The sequence below is a fragment of the Dipodomys ordii genome, unplaced genomic scaffold, assembly GCF_000151885.1.
Source record: "Dipodomys ordii isolate 6190 unplaced genomic scaffold, Dord_2.0 Scaffold2, whole genome shotgun sequence".
Taxonomy (NCBI): domain Eukaryota; kingdom Metazoa; phylum Chordata; class Mammalia; order Rodentia; family Heteromyidae; genus Dipodomys; species Dipodomys ordii.
In genome coordinates, this window is record NW_012267218.1 from 27090264 (window position 1) to 27102355 (window position 12092).

Sequence of the window (12092 nt, forward strand, 5' to 3'; positions counted from 1 at the left end):
CGTGGAAAAGCACTGCTAGGATTTGAATGCCTGTCTACTCTCAAACTCATGTTAAAATTTAATTGCCTTGAGAGATGGAAGCCTTAAGAGATGTAAAGTCTGCCGTGGTGACTAGGTTTAATGTCATTATTGCGGAAGTGGGTTACCATGGTGATGGGTCCCTTAGAAAAATATAAGTAGGGTCTCCTCTTGCTTTATCCCACCCCTCTCTTACCCTTCTGCTCCAGGACAATCCAGAAAGAAGGCCCTCACCAGAAGCCAGACCCTGTTCTTGAACTTCCTCATCTCCAAAAGTGTGAGCCAGTAAGTGCCTGCCGTTTATACCTTTCCCAGGTTCAGGTGGTCTGTTACAGAAACACAAAATGGATGAGGACAAGTGCTTTCCTTTCTGGCTTGCCCAGGAAAACCAACCGCATTTGAAATTTTCCTAAAGAATATTTTTCTCCAAGAGCAAGCTATTAGTCACTTACAGACAGATGAAACCAGTCCTCTTGGCTTATTAATATTCCTCCTCTTTGCAAAGTTCATTCTACACACATATTAGATAAACAAGTTCCAGGTTTGGGTTATACGTATTTAAAGCTTTTACATTTACACTCAGACGCATTGCACATTACACCCTCCCTACAAGACCCTCTGGACACACTGAAGCCATGGAAGTTCATGTGCACCCACTGAGAAGGGACTGTCAGTGTGCAGCCCACCTGGCTTTTGCTAGTTGAGCAGCAGAGAAGCAAATATGCTGAGCTTCCTAGGGACTTGCTGTCTGCTGTCCCTGAAGCTATCTGCCCATCCCTCAGGACATCATGGTTTTCTAAGCAGCAGAAGATGGGAACCATTAATGTCCCCAGTGCCAAACCCCCTGTTGGCTGAAACACGGACAGACACAGGCAGCCTTGAAGGGTGGGCCCAGAGGGCTAGGGAGATATGGGTGCCAGTTCTCAGCCTCCTGAAAGTTGGTGCTTTCCCATAAGAGCTTCAGATTGGTGGGGTTTTTTTTGTTGTTGTTGTTTTGACTGGTGGGGGCTTGAACTCTGGGCCGGGGTGCTGTCCCTCAGCTCTTCAGCTCAAGGCTAGCACTCTATCCCTTGAGCCACAGCCCCACTTCCGGTTTTCTGGTGGTTCATTGGAGATAAGAGTCTCACAGACTTTCCTGCCCAGACTAGTATTGAACTGTGATCCTCAGATCTCAGTCTCTTGAGTAGCTAGGATTACAGGCGAGAGCCACAGGTGCCCAGCTTCAGATTGGTGGTCTAATGACACACAGCCAACCAATGCCCAAGTTCCCCATGTAGCTGGGTTCGTGGCTTGAGTGGATGAAGTATCTGTGTTGAGAGGAGGCAGCAAGGTGGTTGAGCAGGAGGGAGACATCTATGTTCTCACAACGAGCAGGGTCACTGCAGCCAGAGACAGCTGGAGATAATGCCTGGCTGTAGATAACACAGGAGCCCGGGCCTCCTCCTTCCACTGCTGAGCTTTGCTGTGTCTTCTAGAACAGCCTTCAATATTGGCGCTATCCCTAGCTTCCGGTCAGAGCCTGAGAGGGATGTGGTGGGGTCTACGCCGGCTCAGAGTGCTGCACTGCAGAAAGTAAGCTCAGCAGAGGCAGCCAGGGAGCCCACAAGTGGTCCCACAGCCGATTTAACTACGCAAGATGCCATATGCCTGGGGCTGCTATTCTAGAGTCTTCTCTTCTCTCCTCCAGAATGGGGAATGTGAGGGGCCTTGGCTGAGGGGGTCAGGAAAGCCTGGGGAAGAGTTAGATAGGGAAGAGAGGCCTGCCATGGGGAGGTGAGACTCTTCATCAAACAAGAGGATTAGGGGCACAGCAGGAGAGTCATAGAAGGGAGAAGTGGGCACCAATGAATGAGGCTGTGGTCTTTAGGCCCTACCTTACTTCCTGACCAACAAAAACCACACACAGCTAGGCCTCTTCATCACCTCACCATGACAGGCAGGAGGTGTCCAGCATGGGCCTGCCTGGACCTGGTGTAGAACCAAGGGCAGAGTGTGGAATGCAACCAAGGGAAGGTAGCACCCCTGTTCTTTAAGGGTGAGACTGGACCTCAGGTGGCGTCAGACCACCACAACAGAGAAAGAGAGGAGGCAGTGGAGGGGACAAGGTAGTGTTATCACTTTCCGCCCCGGGGAAGCGCTGAGGATGCTCCAGGCTGGGTAGCCATGATGTGATAGATGGATTCCCGGAAGCGCTGGTCTCGGCTGAGCCTCTTGGCCACCTCCTTCAGCTCTTCTATGTTGTTGGCCTCCAGCTGGGAGGTCATGAAGGACTGGGATGGCTTCACTGGGGAGATAGGGCCCAATCACCTCGGGAATAGCCCTCCCTCCACCATGGTCCTGACCCTGGCCCCCCTCCCAGCGCCCCCCCCCCCCCCCCCCCGCTCAGCCCCATGGACCACTGAGCTTCTCCCAGCCCTTCCTAACTGTGGGTTTCCACAATCCTGCAAGAGACACAGGGTACAAGAATTTACCTTAGGTTGGTAGAGCCAACCGGTCCAGTTTAACCCCAGAGCGGGGCCAGCCTTGCTTGTCCCCCACCCTGCCCTCTTCCTGCCTTGTGACTAATAACTGGTGCCCACCAGATCCATGAGGCTGGCAGCCGCTGAGCACACTCACTGTCATTCCAGGAGGTGCTAGACCGACGCCGGTGGAAGCGGCAGCTCTTGATGCGGCGAGTGGCAGCCTTGTGGATGTACACCGAATTCTTCATGATGACAGGCATCTTGGCCTCCAGCTCTGCGTTTCGGATACACTCCTCAAAGAACCCTGTGGTGGAGGCAAGATCAGATGGGTCAAGCTGGCGACTTCCTTCCCTCAGCCCCTTCTTCCCTTCCCTTCCCAGGGATGGGGGAGGGATAAAGGGATTGAGGGGGAAATATGTTGGTCCCATCCCTTTGAGACCATTGCTGCCAGCAGGGGACAGAGCTTCCCCCATCCCTTATACCAAAATCTGTTGCTAGCTCATGGGCAGGTCTGCTGAGAACAGAGCTCAGTTTGAGCTTTTAAAAATTCCAAATGGCAGCAGTGCCCAAGGGAACCCTGGAGGTGAGCAGCTGTAGAAGAAACCCCACAAATGACCAAACTTATAAATAAGCAGGCCTCCACGGGGCCTGGAAGCTGCCGTGGCTGCGTGGCTGGAGGCCAGTCCACAGAGGGAGGACTCACTTTTCAGATGGCTCACATCAGCCCGCATCCTCTCCTCCTTCTCCTTGTTTCGCACCTTGGAGTTGAGCCCTTGTTCCAGGCTCTGCAAGGCCCCCTCGGCCTCCCGCAGACGCCGCTCCAGGTCCATGCGGACCTTGACCTCAGCCTGGACAGAGGCAAGTGAGACAGAGAGACAGAGACAGAGACAGAGACAGGAGGGGGGGTGGAGGGAGGAGGGAGAGAGAGAAAGAGAGGGCTAGGAAGCAGTTATCATCTCTCTAGAAGCCTTCCCTCATCACTCCTGGCTCAATGGGCTCAAATGGAAATTTCCACATCATGCTTCTATCTCTCACCCCCAACCCAGGTAGTCTGGGCGTGGTCCCTACTCCCAAGAGGAGGTATTTATTAATGATATGGCAGTGTCTTTTCCCTCATGGTGGTGTCATTCCCACATCTGGACTGCTGGTCAGGTTGCAGAGTATTCTGGTAGCTAGCCTGTACTGGGCAACACCAGACAGGAACCCCAAGAAAGAGGAAGGGCCCTTGAGCTCACCTTAAGCTCCCGCTCAGCCTGCTGTTTCTCTGCTGTCAGCTCCTGCAGCGAGTTCTGCAGTGCCTGAGACTGGCTGGAGTAGAATTCCCGCTCCTCCTCCAGGGCCCGTGAACGCTCTTCATTCTCCTTCATCCTGCCAGCAAGAGAGGACCTTACTCAATGTGCATGCACCAAAGGGGGTCATCCCTCCGAGACCTGGCTGGAGACACTCTGAACTCCCAGGACTTTCTGGGTCCAGCCACTCAAGGTGAAGAGAGGAATGACCTGGTTCAATAATGGAAATCCTAGGCTTAGAGGCATCAGACTGGAGCCTTGGGTCTAGGGCGGGTCAGTTCTGTGACCTTAAGAAAGCCCTATCAGCCCTCGAAGACTGTTTCCTCAGAGATAGGAGGCCAAGGGAACCTGCCTACCTGGCCACAAACACAGTTCTGAGCATACAGTGATGCTCTGTAGGATTCACCATTTCAAGAGACAATGAATCATCAAGTCAGCATTGGGGAGCAAAACCTGCTGGGAAAACAATCCTAGACAACAGGAAGTAAGTGGCCCCTCTGCTCAGTACCAGCTAGAACTCGAGTCCAGCTTGAAGAAAGTTCCTAGATTCCAAGCCACTGGAGGACCCAGGTGTCTCACCGCTTCTCTGCAAGGTGCTTCTCTGCCAACAGCTGCTGCATCCGCTCCTCGATCTGCCGTAGGTTGCTATGGAGACCCCCACTGGCAGGTGGCTGCTCACTCTGACTGGCCAGGGACTGTGGCTGGTTCTTGTCCTCCTCTAGCATTTCAAGGGTTTTCTTCTTTTCCATGGAGAGTTCCTAATACAGAAGTAGGGAAAGAAGAGAAGGAGCTCAGTTTCTAACATGGCTGCTTACCAGCTTTTCAATTCCAGGGAATAACCCTCTCCTCTCTCAGTCCTCTTTGAAGGACACCTTGAGATGATGTCTCATTCCAAGATATCTCCCTTCATACAACAAGGCAAGTTTACTCCTCAACCAAGGGAACCAAGGTAGGGCCCAATATGGCTACTAGTAGAGACGGTACCTATTAGAACCAGGTCCCAAGGCCCAAAAGCTCCATGATCTTCTGGGGTTCCATCTGTTCACGTGATAAAACATCCAACAGAACCAAACTAAGAGCAGATTTAGATTCTTACATCCACTGGGATCTTATACTACACAGAGTTGCAACCGTCCATGATGAGAAGCAGGGAAAAATAAACAAATGCACCACAAAGCCACCAATCAGTTAAGGGAGACTGGAAACCATGGCAACCGTCAAGGCCGCTCGTGAATTCACTAAACCCCCATGGTGGTTACACACCAGGCCTTGGTTTGGAGAGACCATGAAGACATGATAGAATGAAATGCACAATTGGGAAAACACAACACAGAGGTGCAAAATGCTGTATGAGCCCAGAGTTCAGAGCAAATACCTGCCTAGAAGAATTAGGGAAGCTTGACTAAAAAAAAATATATATATATATATATATATATATATATATATACATATATATATATATATATATATATTTGAGGGGAGGGAGATGGAAATAGACTCTATCCATGGGTGAGTGCTAGCAGAAGGGGCTTGGGTTAACAAGGAGGATGAAGGAGGTTTTAAAAAGAGAGAGAGAAGAGATTTGAGACAGTCTTCAAAGAATGAGTAGGAGTTCTCCATGCAGAGGAGAGATGGAAAGGACATGCTATATAAAAAAATAGTCTGAGGGGCCTGGAAGGTGGCTCAGTGGTAGAGTGATTGTCTTGCATGCATGAGGCCCTGGGTTCGATTCCTCAGCACCACAAAAGCAGAAAAAGCCAGAAGTGGTGCTGTGGCTCAAGTGGTAGAGCGCTAGCCTTGAGCTGAAGAGCTGAGGGACAGTGTCCAGGCCCAGAGTTTAAACCCCATAACTGACAAAAAACAAAAACAAGAAAACAAAAAAATGGTCTGAGGAAAGGTATGGGGAACAAGAGAAGTCATCTCTGTGGCACACAAGCTCAGTGGTTAGAGCCCAGTTTGATGTATCTTTTTGTAGGTGGGGGAGGAGGGCTAGCAGGGAAGGACCTGCTAAGGCTAGAATTAGCACTTACACATCATGCTAAGGAGTGGGTACTTTGTCCTTGATTCATGCCACACCCTTCTCCCTTCAGTTTCTTGTGGTATCAGACAAAAATGATTTGGCAGTTACTTTCATGCTCGATTTTACCCAGAAGCACTTGGGCGAATGAGCCACAAGAAGGATGTGGTGTGTGACTCCACTGCCCACCCTAATCGATTCTCCATCTTCTATAAAAATACTGGCACCAGAGAAAGTTGGTTTCCTGAGGCCATGGTCATGGCCAGGGCCGGCTGGAATTTGCCCTCTGGGTAGGGGAACAAACAGTTCCTGCTTTGGCCTCCATATCAGCTGTAGTTGCCAGTCATCCACAGAGATCTTTTAGATTAGCATCTCTTCCCTCCCCCTTGCAGGAACCCCACTGGGAAGCACTTGGAAAAACTAGAATTGTGGGAGCCCAACCACCAGCCCACCAGCAGCCCCTCACCTCCAGCGTCTGCTGCAAGGACTCTGTGAGGTGCCTCAGCTCCTTTTTCTCTTGTTCCACACCCTTGAGGCATCTGGCCGTGAGCTCCAGCTCCCTGTGAGAACAGAGGGCTGTATAGCAATGCCCACCTCTCCCCACCAACCCTGCGCACAGACTGCTGCCTCTCCTTGGTGACAGCCCTCTATACCTCCAGACTCCCCCCTCTTCCAAACAGCTGCAGGTCCAGGGCTGAAAGGAAAGCCACCAAGGAGGTTGGAGTCATTTGTTCCAGGTGCTCACACACCTGTCAGGTGGGATAAGTTCATGTCATACCCCTCTCCCCTGTATCTATGGGACATTCCATACCTACAAGGTGGTACCTACAAGGGCCCAGCCACACCTGTTGTCCAAGACAGCATCTACTAAAATCCACGCTCTTATGCCCATTTCTCAAAACCTTTCACTCTTCAAGGGCTAGTTCCATTCATCCCACAGGGTCATGCATGTGTCTTAATTCTTATGACACAGGAAATCTACACTACCTCCTAGCCTCAACTATATATAGAATTGTGTTAAATGTCTCTGGGTGCAAGTCTAGTTTTCTCAGCCAAGATGGCAAGATCTCAAGGAAGGGAACTTATTTATTTGCAAGATCAATTTTTACTTGGGCTGTTACTGATGGTCAGTGATGATGGTGAGGATAATAATGACCACTGGTGGCCAATGTAGTAGCCTCCAAATTCCTGGATAGAATACATCTAATCACCAGGGGTCCCCCTCCGCTTTTTAAAACAATGTGGAACACTTCATGAATTTGCATGTCATCCTTGCACAAAGGCAATGCTAATCTCTCTGCATTGTTCCAATTTTAGCAGGCGTGGCTGAAGCGAGTTTCCATCATGCCTAGCTTGTTTGTTGAGATGGATTTTGAAATCTTTCTTGCACAGTCTGGCCTCCAACCACAGTGCTCCCAATCTCAGCCTCAGAGTAGTTTCAATTACAAGCATAAACCTGTAAGATTATAGGCATAAGAGGCTTTCTCTACCTGATACTTTTTAAAGCTATACATTTCGGTGCCTTAGCTTTGTGTAATTATAATTCATCTTGTGATTATAATGTGTATGTATGTTTGCAAACAGTGACAGGGGACCCAAGATCCCAAGTGGTATCCTCAGCCCAAAAGGGAAAGGATTGGCTCTGCAGATGAGGCAGAGCATGTTGGGGGTTGAGGCTGTCAGCATCTCTAGGCCAGGCCAGCTTGCTCCTGACTTGAGCATGAAGATAGGAGGGACTAGCTGCTGTGTCCCGGTCAGTCTACACTTGCCCATACCTCCATGTTCCAGTTCCCCCACACTGCAAGAGGATAATTATCAATGAGTAGAAATAGCTCATTGCTGGGGGTGAGATACTGTGTGTCTACCGCTTCCTTGGAGTATACAGAGGCCTGAACCATTGGGAGGGGAGACAAAGCCATAAGAGCTATCTCCTGGGTGGAGGCCTCTCCAGACCTGGCTGAACACTGCTCTGCATGCCCTGTGCTGGGCACCCCTCCGGGACCCCTCCCAGGGCCCACCACCACCTCTTGATCTGCTCCTGCTCCACTCTCAGCTCCTGCACCACCTCCTCAAACTGCTGCTTCTCAGCCTCTAGCACCTGGTTCAGGCGTTCAAGCTCCTGCAGACAACCAGAGATGAAGAGAAGAGTTATGGGGGGAGGGAGGAGAGTTTACTGAAGTTGGGGGCTCCCTACTAATCAAGGAGACCCTCTGCGATTTGGCTCAATATGGCCAAATGTGGCTCAGCAAGATTTGAATTAATGACTGAGGAGTCCTGGCCCCACTCAGAGACATGCAATCTCAACCAACCCCAAGTCTGGGATGAACTCAGCCTCTTAAAACAGCAAACTAGCAAACTAGGGAAGGTGACTCAGTGGTAGAGTGATTGTCTTGCATGCATGAGGCCCTGGGTTCGATTCTTCAGCACCACATAAGCAGAAAAAAACAGGAAGTGGCACTGTGGCTCAAGTGGTAGAGTGCTAGCCTTGAGGTGAAGAGCTGAGGGACAGAGCCCAGGCCCAGAGTTCAGGCCCCAAGACCAACAAAAAATAAAATAAAAACAACAACAGCAAAACAACAAACTAAATCCAGCTGCTGGTGGCTAACACCTATAATCCTAGCTACTCAGGAGGCTGAGAATTGAGGTTTGAAGCCAGCCCAGGCAGGAAAGGCCATGAAACTCCTATCTCCAATAACTCAGAAAAAGCCAGAAGTGGTACTGTGGCTCAAGTGGTAGAGCACTAGCCTTGAGCACAAAAAGGCTCAAGGACAGTGCCCAAGCCCTGAGTTCAAGTCCCAGGACTGACCAAAAACCAAAAACCAAAACAGCAATTTAAGCAGGACTTGAAAATGATCAGGACACAGGTCCTATGGCAGATGTGAAGACCACTCTGCTAGGCAGCTCTATCATTTAAGTCACACCCTAGCCCTTTTAAGCTCTAGTGATTTTTTTTGGGGGGGTCCGGTCGTGGGGTCTGAACTCTGGGCCTGGGCGCTGTCCCTCAGCTCTTCAGCTCAAGGCTAGCGCTCTACCACTTGAGCCACAGCACCACTTCCGGCTTTTTTCTTTTTGCTTATGTGGTGCTGAGGAATCAAACCCAGGGCCTCAGGCATGCAAGGCAAGCGCTCTACCACTGAGCCACCTTCCCAGCCCTCTAGTGATTTTTTTTTAATCGGGTCTCTGGTTTCTGGCCTGGTAGGCCTGAACCATGATCTTCCTATTTACACTTAGGGTAGCTGGAGTAACAGATGTGTCCCACCATGCCTAGTTTGTTTATTGAGATGGGATTCTGAAAACTTTCTGCCCAGTCTGGTCTGGAACTACAGTCCTCCCAATCTAACCTTCTAAGATTATAGGCATGAACCTATAGAATCATAGGCATAAGATACTTTACACAAATTCACAGGCAGAGCTGTGTCCAGGCAGTATTTGCTGAGAAATGGGTACCCATGAACCACAGCCCACCAGGGTCAAAGCAATTTTAAAAGCAATTCATTATCCATCAGATGCTTGAATCTCCCTCTGAGTTTCCTGCCAGAAATGGTCCAGCTCTGCTTGAGTAGTTCTTACCAAAGGAAATTTGCTCCTTTGGTAAGACATCCCATTTCACCCTTGAGCAATCTGACAGAAAAGCTCTTTTTTACAAGCTCCACCCCCTGCCAGGCTGAATGCTGGATGTTCTGAAAGCCACAAATACAAAAGCATTAATGGATGGTGATGGAAGATTCGGTTGAATTCTTTGCAGGTTCTGATGAGGCACAAACCATTTATGCAGCATGTCCCATCTCTCCCTCTGCCCCTACCTCCTGGGCCCTAATTGTTTAAACCACCTCTATCCTTGCCCCAAACTCTCCCTCATTTCAGCATCACCTTTACTTCTTGTCCTTTCTCTGTGACTTAGCCCCCACAGTCCGAAAACAAAGAGCTAGCAGACAACTCTTAGACAATCCTAGACTGGCAAAGCTAAGAGGGCAGCAAATGCCTGGCCAATGCTTGGTGGTTCCAGCACATATAGGGAAAGGGAGTAGTTCCTTCCACAAAGAATTAGAGACACAATCTACCTTCCAATTTTCTTTACTGAGTCCAGTCTCTTCCCATGGGGGCCACAGAACAAACCTAAAGTCTTTTCCTTTCCAGTGTTTAAAAGAGCTGTTCCATTCCCCAGTTTCTTGTCTTCCAAGCCAAACAATTCCTGTTTGCCATGCTTCACTGGACATGATTTTGAGTTCTCAATAAAACTAATTATGCTCTTGAAAAGAAAGTACTGACGGGCTCCTGATTAGGAAGACTTCATTCAGTAAAGATTCTTCACAAGTAATTTGCAGGCTCAATCCAATTCTAGGAAAAGCCCCAGTGAAATGTTTTCCTTTATATTTTATCCTATTCATTTACGCTACACAAATTTATTGAGGATACAAAGTTACTGTCTTGGGGCTTATTATCTTTTATATATATATAATGAGACTGGCATTTTTTTTTGCTAGTCCTGGGGCTTGAACTCAGGGCCTGGGCACTGTACCTAAGCTTCATTTGCTCAATGCTAGCACTCTACTACTTGAGCCACAGTGCCATTTCTGGCTTTTTCTGTTTATGTGTACTGAGGAATGGAACCCAGGGCTTCATGCATGCTAGGCAAACACTATACCACTAGGCCACATTCCCAGCCCCCAGACTGGGATTTTTGATCAAATTCAGGAATCAGTTATTACTAAAACAATCAGACATATTAGAATAGCATTACAAAACAAGATACATAATAAGGCAGGAACCAACTTTATGTAAAGCTGTCCTGGATGGACAGAAGAGTAGAGGAGATGAGGGGGGAGGGAAAATCATCTGATTCTGGAACTCACAGACAAAGCTAAATAAATAGGAAGACAGGCAGGCCATAAGGCTGGACCCATAGTAAAAGCACATATGATGAGAAAGAGTTAGAGGGATTGACAGAGTACAGACCATGTAGGCCCCGGGGCTATGATGCAGATTTTCATTTTTCTTCCTGAGCAAAAAAAAAAAAAAAAAAGCAATGAAAGTTTTGAGTAGAAAGCAGGGGAAGAAAAGGGGGAACATCATCTAATTTCAATTTTGTTTGTGCTGGTACTAGGGCTCGCACTCAAGGCTCTGAGCTTTCACTGGATGTTTTCACTCAAGGCTGGAGCTAGTATCTCTATTTCTGGCTTTTTGCTGGTTAATCGAAGATAGGAGTCTCACAGACTTTTCTGCCTGTGCAGGCTTTGAACTGAGATCAAGTCTCTGCTTCCTGAGTAGGTAGGATTAGAAATGTGAGCCACTAGTATGGAGTTCTAATTTCAACTGTAAACAGTGAATCTGGCTTCAGTGTGAAGAAATGGATGAAGAGGGTCCAGAAAGGGGAGGCCCAGATGGGAGGCCACTGTACTAGTCCAGGCGAGACCTAATAGCTGTGTAAACTAGAGCAAGAAAGTGAGATAAGTGGCTTGGCAGATTCTAATCCTTTAATAGACCTAAGTCTATTAAAGAAATTAAATCGATAGTTAACCAGGCGCAGGTAGGTTCCCAGGTGAATTCCACCAAACATTTAAGGGAAAAAATTATTCCAATTCTCTACAATCTCTTTTTTTGTTCTTAATATATATTTTATTGTAAAGATACTATACAGAGGGGTTACAGTTACACGAGCAAGGTAATGAGTCCATTTCCTATGGAGCATTGTTACACCCTCCTTTATTTTTCCCCTACCATCCCTTTCCTCCCCACCTCCCCAACTCCTCCATTCCCCCCACCCCACCCCTACAAAGTTGTAAACTTTGTTTCAACATCCTGTCTTGATCTACAATCTATTCTAGAATTTAAAGCAGAAGAACCAGATACTGGTAGCGCACTCCTGTCATCCTAGCTGCTCAGAAGGCTGAGATCCAGTGGATCATGGTTCAAAGTCAGCCCAGGCAGGGAAGTCCATGAGACCTTATCTTCAAAATAACCAGCAAAAAGCAACATTAAAGGTATGATTCAAGTGGCAAAGCACTAGCCAAGCAGGTTTGAGTCCCTGAGCTCAAACTTCAGTATCTCCAAAAAAAGAAAGGGCAGTATTTTCTAACTCATTTCCAGCATTACACTAATGCTAAAATTCAACAAAGACATTATAGAAACACTACATACTATAGACCAGCATCATTGATGAGCATAGTTGCAAAAGTCCATAACAAAGTATTATTTTTGCCAGTCCTGGGGCTTGAACTCAGTGTCTAGGCACTATCCCTGATATTCTTTTTTTTTTTGCGGGGGGGTCCAGTCGTGGGGCCTGAACTCTGGGCCTGGGCGCTGTCC

At 48.4% G+C, this 12092-nt stretch overlaps 1 protein-coding gene across 1 annotated transcript in view; it reads right to left on the bottom strand.

The window, feature by feature from the left end:
* Window positions 1-1195: 1195 nt before the first annotated feature.
* Plekhd1 (pleckstrin homology domain containing, family D (with coiled-coil domains) member 1) overlaps window positions 1196-12092 on the bottom strand; it is a 29444-nt gene continuing 18547 nt past the window's right edge. Inside the window, exons 7-13 of the mRNA XM_013014435.1 lie at window positions 7811-7905; window positions 6253-6346; window positions 4349-4527; window positions 3716-3848; window positions 3184-3328; window positions 2635-2784; window positions 1196-2302 (exon numbers count right to left, since the gene is read on the bottom strand). Coding sequence (XP_012869889.1) covers window positions 2133-2302; window positions 2635-2784; window positions 3184-3328; window positions 3716-3848; window positions 4349-4527; window positions 6253-6346; window positions 7811-7905 — 966 coding nt within the window. The 3' untranslated portion in view covers window positions 1196-2132. The remainder of the gene's footprint in view (window positions 2303-2634; window positions 2785-3183; window positions 3329-3715; window positions 3849-4348; window positions 4528-6252; window positions 6347-7810; window positions 7906-12092) is intronic.